Source organism: Scyliorhinus canicula, chromosome 14 (genome assembly GCF_902713615.1).
Source record: "Scyliorhinus canicula chromosome 14, sScyCan1.1, whole genome shotgun sequence".
Lineage (NCBI taxonomy): Eukaryota > Metazoa > Chordata > Chondrichthyes > Carcharhiniformes > Scyliorhinidae > Scyliorhinus > Scyliorhinus canicula.
The window spans coordinates 68398664-68423505 of NC_052159.1; the positions used below are offsets into that span (position 1 = coordinate 68398664).

The following is a 24842-nucleotide window of genomic DNA, read 5'->3' on the forward strand; positions in this document are numbered from 1 at the left end:
TGTGACTTTTTAAAAGTAGCAGTGGAAAATCTATTGTGAATGTGGGAAAGGTTGTAAGAGTTGGCCATTCTTAAAAATGTGTCGCCAGAAAAAAGTTTTGAAAAACACTCATCTACCGTATAATTAAAGCTACAGTCCCAAAATTTAGTAATCTTATATCAAAAAATACAACCGTAAAAGATAATAATCTGATATATTTTATGGGCTGGTTTAGCTCAGTTGGCTGGACATCTGTTTTGTGATGCAGAGCAAGGCTAACATTGTGCTGCCTGGTGTTATTCATGAAGACCGGCCTTCTCAACCTTGCCCCTCGCCTGAGGTGTGGTGATCCTCAGGTTAAATCACCACCAATCAGCTCTCCCCCTCAAAATGGCAATGCAACCTGTGGTCATCTGGGACTATAGCTACTTTATTGGAACATCAAAAAAGAACATTTGGGCAACTTCTTCTTGCCTCGGAAGTGATGGAATAAAATATTATTGGTTAAAAACGGACTGGATAAACAAATGCCTGTCGAAAAGGGATGCATGTTTTAGTTGAAGTATCCCTCAGGACAGTAATAGCTGATTTGGAAAGGCAGTACAATGCTGCTATGCACAGCATGATACTGAATAATTGTATCACAATATGTTGCAATCGAAATATAATTACGATAATGGAAAAGAAAAGCAACATTCTTCACGCGTCTTCTTGTAATCTTGCCATGTTCCCTCTTCATCATTCCGAGATCAAACATCATAATCAGCTCTCTGTTGGGAGGACCAAAGCTATCCCACAATGCCGGAGGCTGGCCGCACATGCGCAGTGAGCCAACCTGTAAACAAGGCGGTTGGGGCAGCGGAGGATGGTAAAGAAGCGCCTGACGGCTCTGTTTAGTGGCATCAATCGGAGGATGATAAAGCTCTTGATCGCACTTGCACTGCTTGCATACGTAGCCTGTGAGTACGAGATCAGCCTGTAGAACAAAGTCCGCTCACCTTCTTGCCACTCAGTCGCATTTTGTGAGTGTGAGAGGAAAGCAAGGTCTGGTTCCCAAAGGATGGGAGAGGGGGGAGGGGCTGCAAGGTAGAGGGGTAGTAGGCAGGAGAGTTGGGGAATATGGGAAGGAGTAGATGGCAATGGGTAGAATAATTGGCGTCGGAATAGGGGAAGTGGTTTGCTGGGCACAGGGTCGAGGGCAGGGGTCTGCAGGGTAGAAGGTACTGAGTTGTAGGGAAGGTACTTTAAATAGCATTATTAATTCTGCCCACCCTTTCCACTGTTAAGGGTATATTGCTGGTTCAAATTTTCTATGTGTATGTTTGGGTAGAGTTTTTAGATTGTCACGTACTGAGGTACAGTGAAAAGTATTGTTCTATGGACAGTCCAACCAGATCGTTCCATACAAGAAAAACGTAGGATGTGCAATAAATACACAATTTAAATACATATATCTATAAAAGTAGAGACAATGCCCAGGTGATCAGTTCAGTCCATAAGAGGGCCATTCAGGACCCTGGTAATAATGGGGAACAAGCTGTTTTTGAATCTGTTAGTGTGTGTTCTCAGACTTCTAAATCTTCTGCCCGATGGAAGAGAGAATAACACGGGTGGGAGGGGTCTTTGATTATGCTGCCCACTTTCCCAAGGCAACGGGAGGTGTAGACAGAGTCAATGGATGGGAGGTGGGTTTGTGTGATGGACTGGGTTGTGTTCATGACTCTCTGTAGTTTCTTGTGATCTTAGGCCAAGCAGGTGGCCATATCAAGCTGTGATGCAGGCAGATAGGATGCTCTCTGTGGTGCATCTGTAAAAGAGTCAATGGGACATGTCGAATTTCCTTAGTTTCTTGACTATGTATAGGCACTGTTGTGCTTTCTTGGTCGTTACGTAGTGTGGGTGGACCAGGACAGATTGTTGGTGATATGTACACCTAGGAGTTTGAAGTTGTCAACTATCTCCATCTCTGCACCATTGAAGCAGACAGGGCATGTATGACACTTCGCTTCCTGGTCAATATTTTGCTGACATTGAGGGAGAGATTGTTGGCGTTGCACCATGCCACTAGGTTCTGTATCTCCCTCCTGTACTGTGACTCATAGTTGTTTGAGATCCGACCCATTACAGTTGTGTCATCAGCAAACTTGTAGATGAGTTGGAGCAGACTTTTTCCACACAGTTGTGTGTATAGGGAAGATAGTAGGTTGCTAAGTATGCAGCCTTGCAGGGCCCCGTATTGAGGACTATCGTGGAGGAGGTGTCATTGTTTATCCTTACTGATTGTGGTCTATGGGTCAGGAAGTCAATGATCTAGTTGCAGAGGGAGTAGCCAAGTCCTAGGTTTTGAAGTTTGAATATGAGCTTGGCTGGGATTATGGTGTTGAAGGTAGAGCTGTAATTAATGAATAGTAGTCTGATATGGCAGTCCTTGTTGTCCAGATGCTCCAGAGATGGGTGTAGGACCAAGGAGATAGTATCTGCTGTGGGCTACTTGTGGCGATATGCGAATTGCAGTGCATCAAGGCAGTCTAGAAGTATGGAGTTGACGTGTTTGATTCGTGACGTATTTATAGATTCAAAGCAGTACGCTGCAAAAAGCTTCTCAAGTTTTCTTTTTCTTTCAATGCAATAAACACTTACTTTTGTTGCTAAAGGAATACTAAACCCATAGAAATGTTATAGTTACCATTCCCTTTCAGAATCCACACAGACAACATATAGCTATACAGAATTTTTTGCCAAAAGCTTGGTCAAAGAGATAGGTTTTAAAAAATGTCTTCAAGGAGGAAAGAGATGTGAAGTGGTTTCAAGAGGGAATTCCAGAGTTTGGGGCCAAAGGCATCTGAAAGCACAGTCACCAGTGGTGAAGTGATTATAAATGGGAATGTACCAAGAAGCCAGAATTAGAGGATTACAGATATCTCCGAGGTGGGGTTGAATGAGATAAGAGATAAGAAAGTACAAGGCCATGGAGGAATATGAAAACAAGGATGAGAATTTTTAAATCAGAAGTTGCTTTAAATTATTCAAATGGTTATTGATATTTTCTAAAGGTTCTTAAAAGCTAATGATGTAGTTCAGAAATATGTTCAGGAGCTTTATGAAGATGGTTATTGTTGTCCTAGGGCACCACTGCAGGAGTTCCTCAGGGTGGTGTACTGGGCCCAACCATGTTCAGCTGCTTCATCAATAACCATCCGTCCACCATAAGGGGATGTTTGCGGATGGTGGACACAATGTTCAGCAATTGTGACTCCTCATATTGAACCAATTTGTGCCATATTCAGCAAGACCTGGATAACATTCAAGCTTGGATTGATAAATAGCAAGTCACATATGTCCCAGGTAATGACTATTTCGGGTAAGAGAGAACCTAACTGTTTCCCATGATATTCAATGGCGCTACTATTGCTGAATCCCCAACTGTCAACATTCCGGGGTTACCTTTGACCAGAAACTGAGCTGAACTAGCCAATGCAGCCACCACTGTAGCTCCAAGAGCACATCAGAGGCTGGGAATTCTGTGGAGAATAATTCACCCCTTGACTCCTCAAAGTCTAGCTACAAGGCACAAATTGGGAGTGTGATCGAATCCTCCCTGCTTGCCTGGGTGAGTGTAGCACTAACAGCACTCAAGAAGCTTGATACCATCTAGAACAAAGCAGCCCCACTTGATTGGCATCCCATCCACCACCTTAAATATTCACTCCTTATTCTACTGGTGCATCGTAGCATCAGTGTGTAACATCTACAAGTTGCAATCCAGGTACTCACCAAATCTCCTTCGGAGCATCTTCCAAACTCATGGTCTCTACCACCCAAAAGGAAAAGGGCTGCAGATAAAAGGAACCCCACTACCTGCAACTTCCCCTCCAAGCCACACAACATCCTGACTTGGAAGCATATCACCGTTATTTCATTGTCGCTGCGCCAAAATTTTGGAATGTCCTCCCCAACAGCACCATTGTTGTTCCTACTACAACACATGGACTAAAGCAGTTCAAGAAAGCAGCTCACCATTACCTTCTCAAGGGCAATGAGGGATGAGCAATAAATGCTGGCCCAGCCAGTGACTTATCCTGTGAACAAACAAATTTTAAAGTCTTATTGTTACTGACCCTCCACCAGTGGAAACAGAGGGGGATGGACCTTGGGACCTAGGAATGGGTCATGTATCGGAGGGGGTTAGACCGCGGGGGAAGGGGGGATGTCTGATCGTGCTTGTCATGGGGAGGGACTCTGGCCGAGTGGGGGGTGGCTGCTTTTGGAGGTATTGGATTCAGGCGTGTCTTATTTTAGCAGCGGCGGAGTGATGAGTTTGGGTCCGGTATAGGAGGTGGTGGGGGTCAGGTTGGGTATGGGGGATTGTCGGGTCAAGTATTGGGTTGGGGGGAGAGGTTTGGATTGGTGGAAACGGGGGAGTTGTCAGGCTGGGAGGTTGGGCCTGGGGGTGGGAGTTGAGTTTTGGGAGGGGTTGCGGTGAGGGGGGGTGTTGAATTTCAAGTGGGTATGGGGTCAGATGTGCCTGCAGGAGGAGCCCCCTGTGGTAGGTGGGATCCCCCTGTGGTAGGTGGGATCCTTTGGGAGTGGCAGGAATACCGGGGTGGAGGAGTTAGTTGAACTTTGAGGGGGGGGGGGAGGGGAGGGGGAGGGGGAGGAGTGGATCTGTGTGGGTCATTATAATTGTTACCCAGAAGTTAGCAGAGGTTTTAATTTTTCAAACTTTTTCTCAGTAACTATTGTTGTAACGCTGTTGGGATATCCAAAGTTTGCCATTTAAATAACATTTTCGGATGGGTTGCAACGCAGGGCAATTGCCCAGGGCAAATTTGTGCTTCTGAACAATTGCCATGAAAATCCTTATGTACAAAATTCCAAGTGTGGTTCCTCAGTTTCAGCCCAATGTCATCTTGGCTAAGTTGATGATGGCGTTACAACTATTGAATCTAAGATCTCTAGTTTTAAGCCCCACTGAAGAACATGAGCACATTATGTGTGCTGATATTTCATTGCAGTATGGCATTGTTGAAATGGCTGTCTTTTGGATAAGACCTTGCTTTAAAGGCTCTCCAAAAAGGAGTGGGGAGATGGAAGTGAAGAAACATTTAAATTATTTTAGAATTTATTGCTGAAATACTGTTCAGTGCCAAGTCTATCATTGAGGAGGTAGAGCAATATAGCAAATCATATTAAATCTATTTAACATACAAAACTATGAAAGAAGCACCCTGGGAGCCCTCTTGAACCTCCTCTGGAACATTCAATAAAGTCAATGCTGAACTTCTCCCTCAACTCCATCTTTATAAACTAGCCACATTTACTTTGATTTTACCTTCTTAAAATGCATGAGTGTTGTAGAACCATAGACAAGTTACAGAACAGAAGGAGGCCTTTCAACCCATTGTGTACATGCCAGCCCAAGGACACCCATGTGCCCTTTCTAATCCCATCTCCCTGCACCCAGCCATAGCCCTGTAGATCACAGCACTTAAGGTGTAGATCCAAGTACTTTTTAAAAAAAATAGTTTTATTCAAATTTTCAAATGTTAACATTTTGATAATTAAATATATCCCACACATAACATTTACAAAATACAACCTACCCCCACCCCACATCACTCTCTGAACCAGCATTTGTATTTAGCTTTCTCCTCTCGTGCTCTTTTAAACTCTCGGCTCCTCTTGCACTCTTTGTGTTGGTATATCCACAGCAATGTTAAGAAGGGAGTTCCAGGATTTTGACCTAGCAGCTAAACATAATTTGGAATTTGCCATGGTAATGATCAGCATTCACCATTGTCAGAAAGAAAACAGGAGATCAACATCAGTAGTATGCACATGCACACTGAAACATGGAAATCCTGAAGTTGAGGTTAGAGACATTTTGCTCCTGAATAGGACAAAGTTGGGTCTTGTTATTCAGGAGCAAATTAAATGTTAATAGAATGAACATTCATACCTACTGAAAAGCACCCTCTGAATCTGATTCCTTCATTTAGTGCTGGAAATTTTGAACAATATATTTCATTTTTATTTTCAATCTTTATTTCATTTTCTGTGCACAATTTTACATTTAAATCTGATGCATACTTCCTACGTTAGACTCTGAGAATCTTTAATCTGATTGAAGAGCCTTGAAAGCCAGGTCCCCTGGAGGGGGACTGTTACTGGAAATGTTCTCTAAATAGTGCAAGCTGCCTCAGGGAAGCAGGCTAAATATTTGTGAGCAGCTGTCAGTGATGGACAGACAGCGAGCACCATTTCTACACTGCTGACAGCAAAATGTGCTAATGCTATATTGGCACCAATGGTACATCTACTTTTGTGCCCCTGTCAGTGCTTCTGTAACCATCAGTCACATTTGCAAGAGTCACTTTATATTCATATTTCTCTGTTCCACCCACATCATAGCTGAGATTGAGAACTCCCCATGAGGACTTGTAGGAATAAACTTAGTACTCTCCCTGGTGTTTTGTTTGCACTGAAATGCTACATAAATGCTGGTGCATTGTTAATGCAACATTTAACTTGCTCCAAATGTTACTCTATGTATTTTAGTTTGCAGTGGTGTCTCATGTCTGATGAGATTTGTGCTTTTGTCCTCTTTACCCGAGATTGCTTTTTAATAATAAAAAATAATAATAAATAATTTTTTGAAGATGTCTTCAGTTGGAGTTCCCATTCTTTTGTCATTACACAATTTTGAACATGCTTGAACATTAAGGAAATGAGTGTAAAATGGTCCTTGATTTTAAAAAATGGAGAATTCGACAGTTCTCTGCATTTGTCACAATCGATGCTGCTAGAGTTACTGATGCTTATTTGACAGTCGGACAAGTTGCAGCAGTTCTGCCAAAAAGTGCTCCAACAAAGAAGTCCAACAATAATGATTCACACACCCTTTCTCTTTACGTAATGCTGTCTCAGACTTTCGTGTTGTGTGAAAATGTTTGAATTTAGAAAACAATTGTTTGGTTAACCAGATGTGTTTTAGATTTTATCCAGAATTAAACTGGCAAATTTCTCCTTGCCTATTAGTACCTCAGAATTTTTCCAGGTCAGTTGTTACAAGAGTAAAATTTGAGTGTCCATCTTTCTCCAGTTTGTATTGGCAGAGAATTGCTTACACAACCTCTTGGCTAGTTTGTTATGCTGAGAGATTTGGAAAGAAGAGTTCATCAAATAGCCAAAAGTTTATTGTAGCACTTTTTTATTTGAAAATAACACTATTCTTGCATGCTTTTTTCAGTCTCTTGTGTAATAGTTTTGTAAGCAATTTAACTTTGCTTTTGGATCATCTTGAGCAGGATGTAATAGCTGATGCATGAAGTTTGTTTTCCAGTTCAATTATTTTATTATCCTCTGCTGAAACCTTCAGGAAGCACCCACTGACTGGTCTTTAGTTTTTGGATGGAATGTGGGCATTGCTGGCATGGCCATCATTTATTGTCCATTCCTAATTGATGAATTATTCTGTTGCATTCTGTGCTTGTCGCATTTATAATTCAATTTCTTACTGAGGACGCAAAGCAAAACTTGTCCTACTTTCATTTTAATTCTTATACAGTATTTACCTTATTTGGAGAAGGGGTGAAGTTGTCTCTAAAATCAGCTGAATGATTACCTACATTGGTACAATTTGTCTGCAATCTACCTGTACATCAAGTGCCTTATTCCCACCCACCCCCGTCATCTTGAACAAGTGTACGATCTTCTACTCCCTGCAATATCAGACTCAATTCTTAGTCCCTATTTTCAGATACTGAAAATCAACTTTTCCATTCCCCAAGGACTCATGCAAATGGAGTGAGTTAAGACTTATTAAGTTTCGTTAAGCTTTTGTAAAAAAGAAAATCTGTTCATTAAGAAACCAGCAAGAATGCACTTTGGATGTTGTATGTAGTATTAGAATGTTCAAGGCTGTAAGGGTTAATGTGGGACTGGGGAAGCAGTAGCGCCCACATTATGATATAGAGTCACATGGGAGTAGTAGAGTGTAGTGGTGAGTCTGGTAGAAGTCAATGAGAAGATAACACATAGTCAGGACTGTATAATAAAAGCAAAATTCTGTGGATGCTGGAAAGTTTTTAAAAAAAACAAAGTGCTGGATAAACTTAGCAAATCTGGCAGCATGTATGAAGGGAGAAAGAGTTAACGTTTCGAGTCTCTATGGTTCTGAAGAAATCATACCCAATCTAAACGTTTACTCTGATTTTCTCTCCACTGATACTGTCGGGCCTGCTGATTTTTTCCAACTTTTTCTGTATCCTGTATATATGTGCATAATTATGTGTTATTAATAAACAGCTGTTGTTCAATCAAAGCAGCCTCATCATAGCGGACCCGCACAAAAGGGCAGCACGGTAGCACAGTGGTTAGCACAGTTGCTTCACAACTCCAGGGTCCCAGGTTCGATTCCCAGCTTGGGTCACTAGTGGAGTCTGCACATTCTCCCCGTGTCTGCGTGAGTTTCCTCCGGGTGCTCCGGTTTCCTTCCAATCCAAAGATGTGGAGGTTAGGTGGATTGGCCATGATAAATTGCCCTTAGTGTCCAAAAATGGTGAGGTGGGGTTATGGGGATAGGATGGGGGCTTAAGTAGGGTGCTCTTTCCAAGGGCCGGTGCAGACTTGATGGGCCGAATGGCCTCCTTCTGCACTGTAAATTCTATGATTCTAAAACAAAGGTATTAATGAGTTTCAAACCCCATTATCCTTTCCAGACCTCCAGACATTCGTGCACATGGTGGACCAGTTGATTAAATTTCTGTCCAACCTGGCATCGGTCAAAGAGCCTCTGCAAAACCTCAAGTAGGCTCATGCGTAGTGTTGGAATGCACACTAAGAGCAAACATGCCATATGATCAATGACATGCTAGCATCACCAGATATTCTGGCTTACTGCGATCCATCCTGACAACTTCAATTGCAGAGGATGCTTTGCCAACAGGAGATGGGGCAGTTCTGTTTCAAGAGTACCAAACAACTGCAGGTTTTTCCAGAATCACAGTTGACCATTCTGGACACACAGTGCCAATCTGCTCAAGGAGTTCCAGTCATTTCCATAGCAATGCAACTAACTGCCAATGAGCTCCAAAAACTTCAATAGGTATGCCGAAGACGTGAGATGAAGAATGTGTTTAAGAGAAATACACAGTTGGAGGTCATCTAAGAAGCTCCATGACAGGTGTGGAGGCTGGAGGTCAGAAGAAAGTGGAGGCTGGAGGGCTGTACGGCGTAAAAACCAGAGCAGATGTAGGTGCATTGCGGCAACCAATTGAAAGCAGAGTCAAAGGACCGAGCTAGATATCAAAAGGATGTGAGCACTGAAGCAAAAGGCTGAAATAAGCTATCGTATTCGGTGCAATAATCAGGCAGCATTGGCAGATCTACAAGATATCTGATTTCTGTATTTATCCATCTCTGGGATGTTAGCTTAGTTGCTGTGAATAATTAAAAATATTTTCTGCAATGTGAGAAGTGTTTTCCTTTGAGTAATTGTCAATCTCTTGAAAGTCAGAATGGAACAATGTTTGTCAGAATATGAACACATATCTAAAGGTCTCCGCACTGTAAAGTCTGAACATTTTTGAGCAGGAATAACTATACTGCAGTCAATTACTGTAATCCATTAAAACTTCTATTATGCATCAGCATATTTTTCACTTAAGAACTTTCTCTGACAGCCTTCCATCTCGTAAGACAATGATTTGCGCCATCGTGGTCCACTCGGAATCACCTGCCATGGCTCAGGTTCCTCACTCATTTGCTGCAGAGGAACATAGTGGGCTGAGAAGGTGCACGATTTGCTGGTCTGTTTTCTCTGGGACCTCTTCTCAACCAATTGAACTTTTTGCTTCTGCTCATGTCTTCCAATGTCCTTCCCTGATGTGGAGATGCCGGTGTTGAACTGGTTTGAGCACAGTAAGAATTGCCGAGCAAAAACTTATACCTAAGTTCCGCACGCATGAGTGCGGCCTCAACCGGGATCTTGGATTCATGTCGCATTACATCCACCCCCCACCATCTGGCCTGGACTTGCAAAATCCTACCAACTGTTCTGGCTTGAGACAATTCACACCTCTTTAACCTGTGATTATCCCTCTCCCTGGATCTGTAATGATTTGATTACCTGCAAATGCTCGCATTCCAAGCATTGTCCAGCATCTCTGACTTTGTCTATATAAATGTTTTTGGAACATACCTCTCCATTCACCTGAGGAAGGAGCTGCGCTCCGAAAGCTCGTGTTTGAAACAAACCTGTTGGACTTTAACCTGGTGTTGTAAGACTTCTTACAATGTCCTTCCCAACAGTCAGCTTCAAGAGGATACTATCGTCAGTGACTCTCGCAGTTGTCTGTGTCAATGTCCACCATCTTTATGTCTCACTTCGGGGTGTCCTTGCAGTTGTAGCATGGATGCAAAGGAGTTTAAGATTCTGACCTATTTGCCATTCAGAAGGTATGTGGCCTTAACCCATCCGATGAAGGTGGCCGAGCCATCATAGATGTCGTTGGTTTCTTGATGAGTGTATGCTGATGGAATTAGCCATACTCCAGGACCTATGGGTTTGCGATCGTGCCCTGAAAGATGTGTGAATGATACATCTGAGACAGTGAATATAAAATCCATTGAGCCTTTTTCCCCTGTCGAGGTCTCACCACTGTAGAGGTGTGCATTATGGACAGAGGCTTGTTAGACTTGCAGGTTGGTGTTCACAGTCAGGTTGCTGTTGTTCCACACTCTCTTACTCAGCTTGGACATAACAACTGCAGCTTTTGTGATACGTATGTTGATTTCAGCATCAAGTGGCAGATTGTTGGTGATTATGGAGCCGAGATATGTGAAGCTACTAACAATCTCCAGCGTCACATTGTCAATGCTAATAGATGGCAATATATCCTGGATCATGATATTCATCTTACTGATGCTGATGGTCAAACTACAGGTGAGTGAGAGTGTCCATTTGCAAGTGTTTCTCAATGTGGAATGTTAGTGCAGAATTGTTAGCATCAAGCAACTGTCTGTTGAGCACTTTGTCTCAAGGAGCAAAGATGACCAGTTTTCCGTCAATTCTGGTATATATCTAGACACACTGGTAGGTGACCTGAATGCATTTGTCAGTAGTAAAGTGAGGAATATGCCAAAGAGTGTTGATGTCAGCACACAACCGTTTGACCTCACTGAGGATCTCAAAGTTGCTCCATTATATCTGACCTTGCCCATCATGTTGTCATGGAAAGAGGTGATCACACTGAGCAACTTCCAATGATGATCAGATTAGCTGATGCTAATGCCCTGATGTTAGATGGCTCTAATATCTTATGGCAGGATCAATGTCAAGCTGTTCATTGAACTGGTCTTTTGCCTCCGTGGAGGAGCACTTTATTGAAGAATAAACTGGTCCTGTTTGAATTTAGGGTGGATGGAGAAAACATGTTCGGAACCATTTGTGGGGGGATCTATCGTCAAAAGCAGACGTTATGAAAGAAGGTTAGTTGCACAAAGCTCATGGTAGCAGCAAAGTTCAAGTAGTCTAAGTCTATTCTCATTGATCTTTTTCCACACCATGATGTCCAAGGCAGGACATCATCCCCCCCCCCCCCCACATTGAAAACCCCCAGTCGGGAAAGATGCACTTCCTTGGGGATTCTGCTGATAGCAGTGTCAAGCTGCTCATGAAACTGGTCTTTTGCCTCTGGAGGAGCGAGCTCTGTACTGGAGAATAAATGCACATCGGGTTAACTGGTCCTGTTTAACTTGAGAGTTGGAAGGAGAGAGCATGTTCTGAATGATTTGTAGAGAGGTGGAAGGAGAGAGCATGTTTTGAACCATTTGTAGAGGGGTGGAAGGAGAGAGCATGTTCTGAATCATTTGTAGAGAGGTGGAAGGAGAGAGCATGTTTTGAACCATTTGTAGAGAGGTGGAAGGAGAGAGCATGTTCTGAATCATTTGTAGAGAGGTGGAAGGAGAGAGCATGTTCTGAACCATTTGTAGAGAGGTGGCAGGAGAGAGCATGTTCTGAACCATTTGTAGAGAGGTGGCAGGAGAGAGCATGTTCTGAACCATTTATACAGAGGTGGAAGGAGAGAGCATGTTCTGAACCATTTGTTGGAGGATCTATCATCAAAAGCAGCAAGTTTCTTACATTTAATGCCGACAACTTATAAGTTTCTTCTGAACTCTTCCCCTGATAGATAAATGTGCCATGCTTTACTTTGAGATCTGCTGTCAGTGAGCCTGGTCTCTTGGAGGGGTGTTATATTGATGTTCAGCCTATCAAGTTCCATGTTGATCACAGCTGTTGAGTGCACTATTGAGCAGCTGCAAGTCACCTGCTTGTCTCAGGCATGTGGTCCTGACATTTCAAGCTTGCCATTCTTAAGAGTTGACATTATTTTTGTTTAATTTCTTTGTCTGGTGTTTTCAATTCAATGTACTGGTTGAGCAGAAGCTTTTAAGCTCCAAACACCCATTGAAGCACATGGATCATGGTGGGTCAGTATCTTACTGGTCAGGAATGCCAGACTTGAGGGGATGATGGATGACCATTGGGGCATGATAGTTTCTCCCTCTGTCAGAGACAGCCCATGGCACCCATGCCAATTGAATTGGATTTATAACTCGTAACTGCTACCTCCCATTTGTGTTATAAGTCTTGGTAAAATTTATGGAGACTCTGGCCTGCCCAAAAGTCAGGCTCCCCCTTTGGACCTCCCGAGTTGAGACCACAGAAATGCAAAGCACTATGTTTGGAACCTGCTTGGTTACAAGAGTTGTCAGAAAGATAACTTATTCGAACATCAGCCTGCCTTTGGGCTGCACTCCAAATTTATTTTGTCAGGGTTTACTCCTTTAATCTTCAACTGTCCCGAGATATCCACAAGGCAGCGGAGCTATTTTTCCATAGCTGGGAGTTTGGTTCATGAGCGCCAGGGCATATCCCCTAGCACCCCACTGAGCCAATATAACTGAGCTTTACATTTTATAACAATATGTTTTAATCTAAACCAGCGTGAATTATATTCCTCACCATCCTTTCCTTTGAATGAAATTGCCAATTTTGTGCTATTAATGGTGAAGTTATATTGTGGCTATCTGTCTGAGACCAGTTGTTGCAGAAATAGATGTAGCCAAGCAGTACCATGTGCGTGCAACGTTGTTTCAATGGTTCATCTTTTGTCCTGGAGCCAGATTTTTCATGCCTGTTTACATACAAGAAGAGACTTTGTAACCTTTCAAATTTTACATTCTTTCAACCTTTAAATCAGCATCGTGTTTCTCAGATACATAGTTCTGTGTGGTGTCAGGCTTGTAGCATACAATCACGTGCTCAAGAGGAAGGGAAGAGGAGATCTCATCTCTGTACTCCATTAGAGTTAATTACAGACCAGAAAGAAGTCATTGGCCCAGCTAGTCTGTTTAGCTGTCAGTTAGTATCCACCCCACCCTCCCACTGTTCTATTCCAGCAGCCTTGTAAGTTTTTTTTGACGTGCTCATGCTATTTCCTTTTGAAATCATGATTTCCTTTGATTCCACGACCCTCATAGGCAACAAGTTTCAGGTCAGTATCACATGTTGCTTCAAGAAGTTCTTCCTCAGATTCTCCTGTATCCAATGCCCAAAGACTTACATAAGTGCTGCCTAATCTTTGTGCCGTCTGCTAATGGGAGCATCTTTTCGTTGATGGATTTAGAAAAGATCGATAATCTTGTACACTTCTCAGATCTCCCCATAACTTCCTTTTGATCCAAGGGGAACATTATACTCTGGACCAACTTGGCAGATGATTCAAAGATCTGTCGAGGGGCAGGTAGTATTGAGGAAGCAGGTGGGCTGCAGAAGGACTTGGACAGGCTAGGAGAATGTCTGCCACTTCTTTGCCCAATGTGGAAAAGTGTGAGGTTATGCACTTTGGAAGGAGAAAAGGAGGCATAGACTATTTTCTAAATGGGAAGATGCTTAGGAAATCAAAAGCACAGGGACTTGGGAGTCCTTGTCACGATTCTCTTAAGGTTAATGTGCAGGTTCAGTCGGCAGTGAGGAAGGCAAATGCACTGTTAGCATTCAAGTTGAGAGTGCTAGAATACAAGACCAGGGATGTACTTCTGAGGCTGTATAAGGCTCTGGTCAGACCCCATTAGGAGTATTGTGAGCAGTTTTGGGCCCCTTATCTAAGGAAGGATGTGCTGGCCTTGGAAATGGTCCAGAGGAGGTTCACAAGAATGATCCTGGAGATGAAGAGCTTCTCTTATGAGGAATGGTTGAGGACTCTGGGGCTGTACTCGTTCGAGTTTAGAAGGATATGGGGGGATCTTATTGAGACTTACAGGATACAGCATGGCCTGGATAGAGTGGACGTGGAGGGGATGTTTCCACTTGTAGGAAAAACTAGAAGCAGCGGACACAATCTCAGACTAAAGGGACGATGCTTTAAAACAGAGATGGGGAGGAATTTCTTCAGCCAGGGAGTAGTGAATCTGTGGAACTCTTTGCTGCAGAAGACTGTGGAGGCCAAATCACTGAGTGTCTTTAAGACCGAGATAGATAGATAGGTTTTTGATCAATAAGGGGATCAGGGGTTATGGGGAGAAGGCAGGAGAATAGGGATGAGAAAAATATCAGCCATGATTGAATAGCGGAGCTGACTCGATTGGCCAAGTGGCCTAATTCTGCTATTATGTCTTATGGTCTTATGGCAGGAACATCAGAAGACATGGGGTCATTCCACACATCCTGTTAAACATTAGGAAGACCGAAAGATATTTGTCTTTACTCTGACCATAAACTGTCCTTCTCTCCAGTTCCATTGCCCTCTCTGGCAACTGACTCCGGTTGAATTTATCTTTGAAGAGCACCCAATTATTTTCTTCCAATTAAGGGGCAATTTAGCCTGGCCAATCCACCTAGCCTCCACATCTTTGGGATGTGGGGGTGAGACCCACGCCGACTCGGGGATAATATGTAAACTCCACACGGGTAATGACCCAGGGCCATGAGGCAGCAGTGCTAACAGTTGAACATGATTGTTTGCAAACTTTTTTTAATAAACATTTTATTGAGGTATTTTTGGTATTATAACAACAACAAAATAAACAATGTACATGAAGCTATAAACATAATGCAAAAGCCGTCTCCCTCCCTTACAGGTCCCACCTTTATTAACCCCCTACTCTAAGCTAAACTAACCTCCCCCTTCTGCTGACGATTAATTTTCCGCGAAGAAGTCGACAAACAGTTGCCACCTCCGGGCGAACCCTAGCAGTGACCCTCTCAAGGCGAACTTGATTTTCTCCAAACAGAGAAAGCTAGCCATGTCCGATAGCTATGTCTCTGACTTTGGGGGCTTTGAGTCCCTCCAAGCTAATAGTATCCGTCTCCGGGCTACCAGGGAAGCAATGGCCAGAACATCTGCCTCTCTCCTCCTGGATTCCCGGGTCTTCCAACACCCCAAAAATCACCACCTCTGGACTCAGTGCCACCTTGTTTTTAACACTGTGGACATGATATTTACAAACCCTTGCCAAAATCACCTAAGCTTCAGACATATCCAGAACATGTGGTTCTCTGTACATTTTGCACACCTGTCTTCCACCCCAAAGAATCTGCTCATCGGGACCACTGTCATGTGAGCACGATGAACGATCTTGAATTGTATCAGGCTGAGCCTGGCACATGTTGCGGATGCGTTGACTCTACTCGACGCGTCTGCCCATAGATCATCCTCTATATCTCCTCCCAGCTCCTCATCCCCCTTGCGCTTCAGCTCCTCGGTCTGCGTCTTCTCTGACCCCATATGTTCCTTGTAAATGTCAGAGACGCTCCCTTCTCCTGCCCACCCTCTGCAAACTACCCTGTCCTGAATCCCCCTTAGCGGTAGGAGCGGGAAGGTTGACACCTGTTTACGCAGGAAGACACGCACCTGAAGATACCTGAATTTGTTTTCCCTCGCCAACCCAAACTTCTCCTCCAGCGCCCTCATACTCGGAAAGCTCCCCTCCATAAACATATCCCCCATCCTCTCAATCTCTGCTCTCCGCCATATCCGGAAACCCCCAACCCTACTTCCTGGGGCAAACCAGTGATTATTACAGATTGGGGACCAGACCAATGCTCCCACATGTCTCCTCTATTGCCCCCAGACTCTCAGGGCCGCCACCACCACGGGGCTGGTGGAGTACCGTGCCGGCGGGAACAGCAGAGGCACAGTTACCAACGCCCCCAGACTGGTGCCCTTTCATGAAGCCGCCTCCATACGTTCCCATGCCGACCCTTCCCCCACCACCCACTTCCTGATCATGGCTACATTCACCGCCCAGTAATAGTTACTAAAATTTGGCAGCGCCAGCCCGCCCTCTCCCTGACTCCGCTCAAGCATTACCTTCCTTACTCACGGGGTCTTGCCCGCCCAAACGAAGCCAGTGATCACTTTGTTGACCAGTTTAAAAAGGACCGTGGAATAAAAATGGGGAGACATTGAAACACGAACAGGAATCTCGGGAGGACCGTCATCTTCACCGTCTGCACCCTCCCAGCTAATGACAACGGGAGTGCGTCCCATCTCCAAAAATGCTCCTTCTACTAGCCGGGCTAGATTTAATTTATGCAGCCGGTCCCATTCTCGCGCCACTTGGATGCCTAGGTACCTAAAGCTTCCCCCTACTAATCTAAACGGCAGCTCCCCCAATTGCCTCTCCTGTCCCCTCGCCTGGACTGCTTTTCTCCATATTTAGCTTATACCCCGAAAACAATTCCCCAAGAATCCTCATGATTTCTTCCATGCCCTCTATTGGGTCCGATACCCCCCCGACCAGCCCCTTCCATGCCCTTGAGGCTCTCGGAGCATTTGCCAACAACTCTATAGCTAGCGCGAACAACAGTGGGGAGAGGGGGCATCCCTGTCTCGTCCCCCGGTGCAGTCTAAAATAGTCCGATGTCCTATTTGTCCGTACGCTTGCCACAGGAGCCTGATATAGCAACCTGGCCCAGTCAATAAAGCCCTGCCCAAATCCGAACCGTCCCAGTACCTCCCATAGATAATCCCATTCTACCCGATCAAAAGCCTTTTCTGCATCCATTGCGATCACTACGTCCACCTCCCTACCTTCCGGGGGCATCATGATCACATTTAACAACCTTCTTACATTGGCCACCAACTGCCTACCCTTAACAAACCACGCCTGGTCTTTCCCAATAACATCCGGAACACAATCCTCAATCCTGGAGGACAAAATTTTGGCCAGCAATTTGGCATCCACATTCAACAGGGATATCGGCCTGTAGGACCCACACAGCTTCAGGTTCTCGTCCCGCTTCAGAATCAGCGAAATCATGGCCTGTGATATCGTCAGGGCAGCACCCCTCTCCTTGCCTCATTGAACATCCTCATCAACACCGGCCCTAATATGAGAGAACTTTTTATAGAACTCCACTGGATACCCATCCTACCCCGGGGGCTTTACCCGACTGCATGGCCCTCAGACACTCCACTATCTCTTCCAACCAGACCAGGGCCCCCAGCCCTTCTACCAGCTCCCCGTCCACCTTTGGGAAATGCAGCCCCCCAAGAAGTACCTCATCCCCTCCGGCCCCATAGGGGATTACGACCTACACAGTCTATTTAGAAATCCCTAATCGCCTTATTTACCCCTGCTGAATCTCCGACCAGGTTCCCACCTGCGTCATTTACTTTCCCTATCTCCCTGGCTGCCTCCCTCTTTCTAAGCTGCTGTGCCAGCATTCTGCTAGCCTTCTCTCCATACTCATAGATTGCCCCCCTCGCCTTTCTCAGCTGCTCCACCGCCCTGTCTGTAGCCTCCACCGTTCCCTTAAAAGCCCTGCCTCTGGGGTCTCTGCATACCTCCTATCGATCTGTAGTATCTCCTTTACCAGTCAGTCCATCTCTGCCCTGTCCACCTTCTCCCTATGGGCCCGTATCGAGATCAGCTCCCCTCTGACCACCGCCTTCAGTGCTTCCCAGACCACCGCTGCAGAAATTTCCCCCCGTGTCATTGACCTGCATGTAGTTCTGAATACATTTCTCAGCTGCTCACACACCCCTTTGTTAGCCAAAAGTCCCACATCTAACCTCCAGTGCGGGCGCTGGTTACTGTCTTTATTAATCTGCAGGTCAACCCAGTGCGAAGCATGGTCTGGGATTGTGATCGCCAAGTACCCCGTGTCCACCACCCCTGCCAATAGCGCCCTGCTCAAAATAAATCAATCAATCCGGTAGTACACTTTATGCATGTGTGAGTAGAAGGAGAACTCCTTCACCCTCGGCTGCCCAAATCTCCATGGATCCACCACCACCACCACACACACACGCACACACACACCCCCATCTACTCCATGAACCCTTTTAGTTCCTTTGCCATTGCTGGCACCCTGCCTGTTTTCGAGCTTGACCGGTCGAAGCCAGGGTCAATAACTGTTGAAGTCCCCTCCCATGATCAACCTGTGCGAGTCCAGGTCCGGTATCTTTCCCAGCATCCTCTTTATAAACTCTACATCATCCCAATTTGGCTCATACACATTTACTAATTTCACCTGCACCCCCTCCAGTTTCCCACTGACCATAATGTACCGACCTCCCACATCCGAGACTATTCTACCCGACTCAAACACCACCCGCTTATTGATCAGGATTGCGACCCCTTTAGTCTTTGAATCCAGTTCCGAGTGAAAGACCAGACTGACCCAGCCTTTCCTCAATCTAATCTGGTCAGTTACTCTAAGGTGCTTCTCCTGCAACATTACCACGTCCGCCTTCAGTCCCCTAAGATGCGAGAACACATGTGCCCTCTTGACCGGCCCATTTAACCCTCGAACATTCCAGGTGATCAGCCTAGTTGGGGGGCTCATTGCCCCCCCCCCCCTCGCCGATCAGCCATCCCCTTTTTGGGCCTGCCTCCAGCCCATGCTCCGCGCCTCCACCAGCCCGCCCCCAGGCAGCCTCCAGCCCCCACCTCCTCTCTGTCCCTTGGCCCAAGTCCCTCCCTCGTCAGCAGAACATTTACCCCCCTACTTCCCCCCCCCCCAATAACAACACTCTGTAACCCAACCCCTTTAATAAACCAAACATATGCACACCCCCCACTTCGCTTCCGTGAGCTAGCCCGCCCAGCTAGCTTGTTGGCCCCCATCCCTGGCGCCGCATAGTCTCCAACCCCCACTCATACAAACATATTCCAACATCAAACAATCCCCACACAATTGGCTGACAGAAAAACACCAAGATCTAAACAAGCACACCTCCATTCCCCAACAGTGCAAATGAAAACCTTAACTCACTCAGCTGTACCACTGATCCGAAATCAATGCAAAGGCATTACAAACAGCTTCCACCAAACGAAAACGAGAAACATTTTTTAAAACAACAGAAAAGCAAACAAAAAACATGAACGCTGCAGGAAAGTTCAAAAGTTCTCAATCCACCACTAGTCCTTTCCTTTTCACGAAGTCCAGCACGTCCTCAGGCGACTCTAAATAAAAGTGCTGTTCCTCATGCGTGACCCAGAGACAGGCCGGATACAACAGTCCGAGCTTCACCTTTTTCTTAAAAAGGATCGACCTAATCTGGTTGAAACCTGCTCTTCTCCTGGCCACTTCCACACTCGGGTCTTGGTAAACCTGCAGGATACTGTTGTCCCACTTACAGCTCCATGTCTGCTTGGCCCACTGTAGAATGCACTCCTTAGTCGAGTACCTGTGGAATCTCACCACCATTGCCCTCGGGGAGGGGAGGGGAGGGGGTCTCCCATTCGCGGCTTCTTTGCGAGTGCTCTGTGAGTCCTGTCCACCTCCAAGGGCCGGGAGAATGCCTCATCCCCCAGCAGCTTCTCAAACATGTCTGCGATGTATGCCCCAGCGTTCGCTCCTTCGGACCCCTCCGGGAGCCCAACTATTCTCAAATTCTGCCGGCGGGACCTATTCTCTAGGTCCTCCACCTTCTCCAGGAGCTTCTTCTGCTGGCCTCTCAGCATCCCCTCCTCCAACTCCACAGCTTTTTGATGTTCCTCCTGCTCAGCCAGCGCCTTCTCTACCTTCTGAATCGCCCGATCTTGGCGTCCAATCTAAACTCCAGCCGCTCAATCGACTCCAAGCAGTCCCGTTTCTGCTCAGCAAAGCCTTCCTGAATAACTAGCATCAGCTGCTCCGTTGACCGCTGGGTCGACAAACCAGAGGTCCGGTCCTCTACGCATGCCTCATCCCTCCTTTGTTCTAACCTTTGAACACTCAGGAGAACTTGGTTTCTGCAGTGTTCCTGCTGAGTACCATTTACCATTGCTCATTACACATTCTTTCATTTAGGTCCATCCTGAAACCACTACCTCCCGCTCTTCCCTTAAAATCCTCCATTTAGTTACTTCTCCTATTATCTCCTCTATATTGGCATCTTTTGTCACAGAAAATCACCGACTACTACATTGCAGACGAGGCCCCAGTCAGGCTTTACTTCTGTGAAGTGCCCTGAGAAATTCTTCCATCTTAAAAAGTGCTATATAAATTCATGATAAATATCATCTGGAATTTGAAGGTCAGATGTGTTCTTCTAAATCTGGACCCTTGCACATCCAAGACCTTAATTACTCCACTCTTAATGGCTTTGCCTTCAGTTGTCTTGGACCTAAACTCTGAAATTAACATCTCTATTTCTCGCTCCCCCCTCCTCTGCCTACGCACCCGTATGTGGTGTATCGGATTTTATTTGCTAATACTCTTGTGTGAAGTACTGCGGCATTTTTTACAGCGTTCAAGGTAGGAGACAACTGTGTGTTGCAGGTGGTGCAGACAGTGACAAGGGAGAAAGATTTGGGCCTTCAGACAATGACTTTGGTTGTCTTAGTGATCAGTTGAAGGAAATTTTATCTCTGTCATGACTTGGTGCCAGATAGGCAGTTTCCATTCATAGTTATCGTGGGGGAAACAATAGATTTGGAATGCAAATCACTCATTTTATTTTTCAAAGTTATTAATCTGGAACCAGCAACTGCCATGTACTGAACCAATGTTTCCAAGCTGCTTTTGGCAGTAATTTTCATTCCTTACAGCTCAATGAATACAACGAACAATAACATTTATGTAACTTAAGAAAGGGGACTGTCTCTGCAGTTTCAGCAAACGCTGTATAATAATGAGGGAATGGAAAAGTAGCTTCTAAGTGAAAGGAGGGAAGAATAAATGAATAAAAGTTCTTGCATTATATAAATTAATTGGACAAATCCACTGATAGTTATTTTGCAGGACTGAGAAGTGATTTTATGAAAGAACTTAGTTACTTGCATCTTCAAATTGACTAAAAAGTTGGTTCAGAGTTTGTTGCAAATATATTTTTACAGCCATGTTTAATATTTATACATCCAGTTACTTTGCTTCAGTAAATTTGCAGCAATAGGCAAATTGTTATCATGTTAAGACTGCTGCAGAACTGAGGTCAGCACCAGAAATCACACACTGTTTCTTAGTCTAACATACACAACTTAATGGAATAACAACAAATATACATCTTAAAAATATGACACTAATCCGAACCTCTATGCATATGTACCGCCAAATTTCAAAGTGGTTACAATGATAGACAATTAAAATTGCATATAATTTGGTGCACTACAATATTTAGAGGCTTTTAATTTGGTGGCAACTTGGCCTGAATTCTCGTAATGATGGAGAGCCTCTTCTTGATTACAAAAATGGCAATGGGGATCCAGAACTGCAAATACTGCCCCCGAGCTAGGCACCCAATATTTCCAATCCTTGTTTTTATAAGGGATTAAAGGAAGTTACATGCCGTGGATGGATTTTTAATCGATGAGAGGTTTTATCTGAAATTCTCACACTTAAGAATGAAATTTAATCTCGGCATGGGTCCTGAGATCTGCCCACAGTGGATACTGGGTAAATTGGCTTCGTAGGTGGAAAGGCAAAGGGTGGAGAGCATGATTTGGCATTAGATTGGCATATGGTCTATCAAGGTCCATGGGGTGGGCAGAGGGGCAAACATTGGGGCAGTGGGGGTAGGTGGGGGACATTATCTGATATGGCGGTGTCTTGGGGGGGTGTGGGCTGGATGGCTGTTTTTGCTTTTTTGTTAATTACTTCAACGAAGTGTGAATGCAGCGAGGTCGCCTTCTGCACAACCTGCCTCTGTACTATTACCGGTATTACCCGCCACAATTTCCATACAACTCAGCCACTCCAGGGACACTTGCTCTCAGATCAGGTTTGTCCCGACTCTGTGCTCCCAACCCGGGAGCGAGAATTCAGGCGCTCCTGTTAAAGCCTTGTTATTGAGGCTGTAACTATGACATTTTTAGCAAGTAGTTTCAGTCTGTTCACTGTATGCCAATATGTGCTTTTCTCCAAAAGAAGTATCACAACAAAGGGGTTTTACCTAAACTCCTTGTGATGGGCTCTGTTTTTGGTTTGCCAACAACATTGTTAATAACTGCAGTATCCATTATTAAAGGAACTCTCTCTTCCGTTTATTCATCACAAAACCTTAGTGTAAATAATCTAAGACTACAGTTAATCACAAATTCCATATAAAATATACATTTTGTTTCATCTCTGCTGCTCATGGTATCCTTATAGAGGCGGGCAAATAAAAGCAACTAAAAAATGGGGATTAAAATGTAATTATCCAAATGTACCATATCATACTCTATTCAAAAATCTCTGTTACACACATCTTTATTTGGTTTAGAAGCGCCATTGTCCTTAGATTTCAGTTGGATTTTTCATTAAACAATGCGATGCCTGATGGAAATTGTTTCACTTGCCTGATGTAATATATTGGAAAAGTCGCTGGATCAGTGTGTATGCAGAGATTTCTGTGTGGACTATGAAATACAGGATTCACAGTTTGATTTGGCAACTTCTAATACTCTTTATTCATGCAATATAAATACCTTGTTTTTTTTTTCTTTTTGCAGCTGTTTGGGGAAATTTTGTCAGCATGAGGTAATGTACAGTTTACAACTCTTTCCTCCAAACCTCTGTCGAACAATATTGTCTTGCTTATGTTAAAATATAGCAGCCATCTGAAACTTAACATGAAATATTTGCCATGCATTTCTGTTTAAAGTGAAGTTGTAAAATTTGGTTATTGTACTTGTTCATACAAGAGTTTTAATTGTGGCCTGTGATGTGCCTGGTTTCTCAATCTTCAGTCAGATCATGAAATATGCATAACCATCAAGAGTGGGAAGCAAGGTAAAACCAGTTAATGCAGTTTGCATTGAATTCTAATTACAATGCAAGTGATTATCATAGAATTTACAGTGCAGAAGGAGGCCATTCGGCCCATCGAGTCTGCACCGGCTCTTGCAAAGAGCACCCTACCCAAGGTCAACACCTCCACCCTATCCCCATAAACCAACACTAAGGGCAATTTTGGACACTAAGGGCAATTTATCATGGCCAATCCACCTAACCTGCACATCTTTGTGACTGTGGGAGGAAACCGGAGCACCCGGAGGAAACCCACACACACACAGGGAGGATGTGCAGACTCCGCACAGACAGTGACCCAAGCCGGAATCGAACCTGGGACCCTGGAGCTGTGAAGCGATTGTGCTATCCATAATGCTACCGTGCTGCCCGATGATGAAATAACTAAGAAAAGTTCTTGTGCCATGTCTTACAGGAATGAAAACATGAATAGTTAAATGTTTTGTAAGTTGTTCAGTAATTCCCCACCCGTTATAATAACCAAATTACTTTTTTAAAAAACAGCCATGCACATGTAAACCATTTCAGTGGATTCATCTCTGCAAGCTTGGTTGATTTGGAGTGCTGGTGTTGTATTTGAGGCTGCCATTGGTAGTGGCACTGTAATGTGGTCTCAGATGCATTAGGTGAACGCAGTAAGCGTTAGCAGAGATAAAATGTCTTCTGAGTACTGTGAAAGATCAAATTGTTGATCCCTTCAGTTGCATTGATGGATTTTTACAAGATTGCTTGGTGAACAGAGCAGTGTGGACTAATTGTGGTTGTAATATTTTCTATTCCCTTTTACACAGATCATTTCAAGAAGAAGGAGAACAGAAAATTGAGAGGCAAATAGAAGAGGTTAGTCAGTTGCTTTATTTTCTAATCTTGCATCAGGTTATCTTTGAAGTAATAAGGAGATGAAAATATTGTTCAGACAAGGTAATGATCGAAGAGAGACTGGTAATTAATTTTCTAGATTTGTTTGAGGTTTTTTTGGAATGACAGTAGAACATAGAACATACAGTGCAGAAGGAGGCCATTCGGCCCATCAGGTCTGCACCGACCCACTTAAACCCTCACGTCCACCCTATAAACCAATAACCTCGCCTCACCATTTTTGGTCACTTAGGGCAATTTATCATGGCCAATCCATCTAACCTGCTACCAGTAGTAATGTAGAAAGGTGCCAGGGGTATTGTCTCACCCAGTTGTGCTGAATATTTAAAGAGCAATCTTATCTAGTTGGGCCGAGATATTTTTCCTAACCAACATTATAAACCAGTTGTATTTTTGTGACAATATGGCAGCTTTCAAGGTCAGTCTTCTGGCCTTTTTGAATTATTGAATTCAACCTCCCAACTTGCCAATTTGGGAACTTTGCTAGTTTAGTAACAAAATCATATATTATATAACAACTCTCTGATTTTTTTCCCCCCTAAATTATGCTTTTTTTTATAGTTAATGTGGAAGTCATACTGCAATTCAGCCTTCAGGCTGTAAGTGTGTTTCTTGAATTGAGCATTTCAATTTGATTGATAGTAAACAACGTGAAGTATATTGATGTTGGTGTGATTAATTGATTCTTCCCCATAATGCCTTGGTGGATTCTCTTAATATTGCACCAATCATTTGGAAATGGGCTCATTGAGTG

General features: G+C 44.3%; 1 protein-coding gene across 1 annotated transcript in view; it reads left to right on the forward strand.

Annotated features, from left to right (window-relative positions):
- Positions 1-772: 772 nt before the first annotated feature.
- Positions 773-24842, forward strand: part of uxs1 (UDP-glucuronate decarboxylase 1) — a 113373-nt gene continuing 89303 nt past the window's right edge. The window contains exons 1-3 of the mRNA XM_038818235.1: positions 773-938; positions 22912-22939; positions 24001-24049. Of these exons, the coding sequence (XP_038674163.1) occupies positions 845-938; positions 22912-22939; positions 24001-24049 (171 nt within the window). The 5' untranslated portion in view covers positions 773-844. The remainder of the gene's footprint in view (positions 939-22911; positions 22940-24000; positions 24050-24842) is intronic.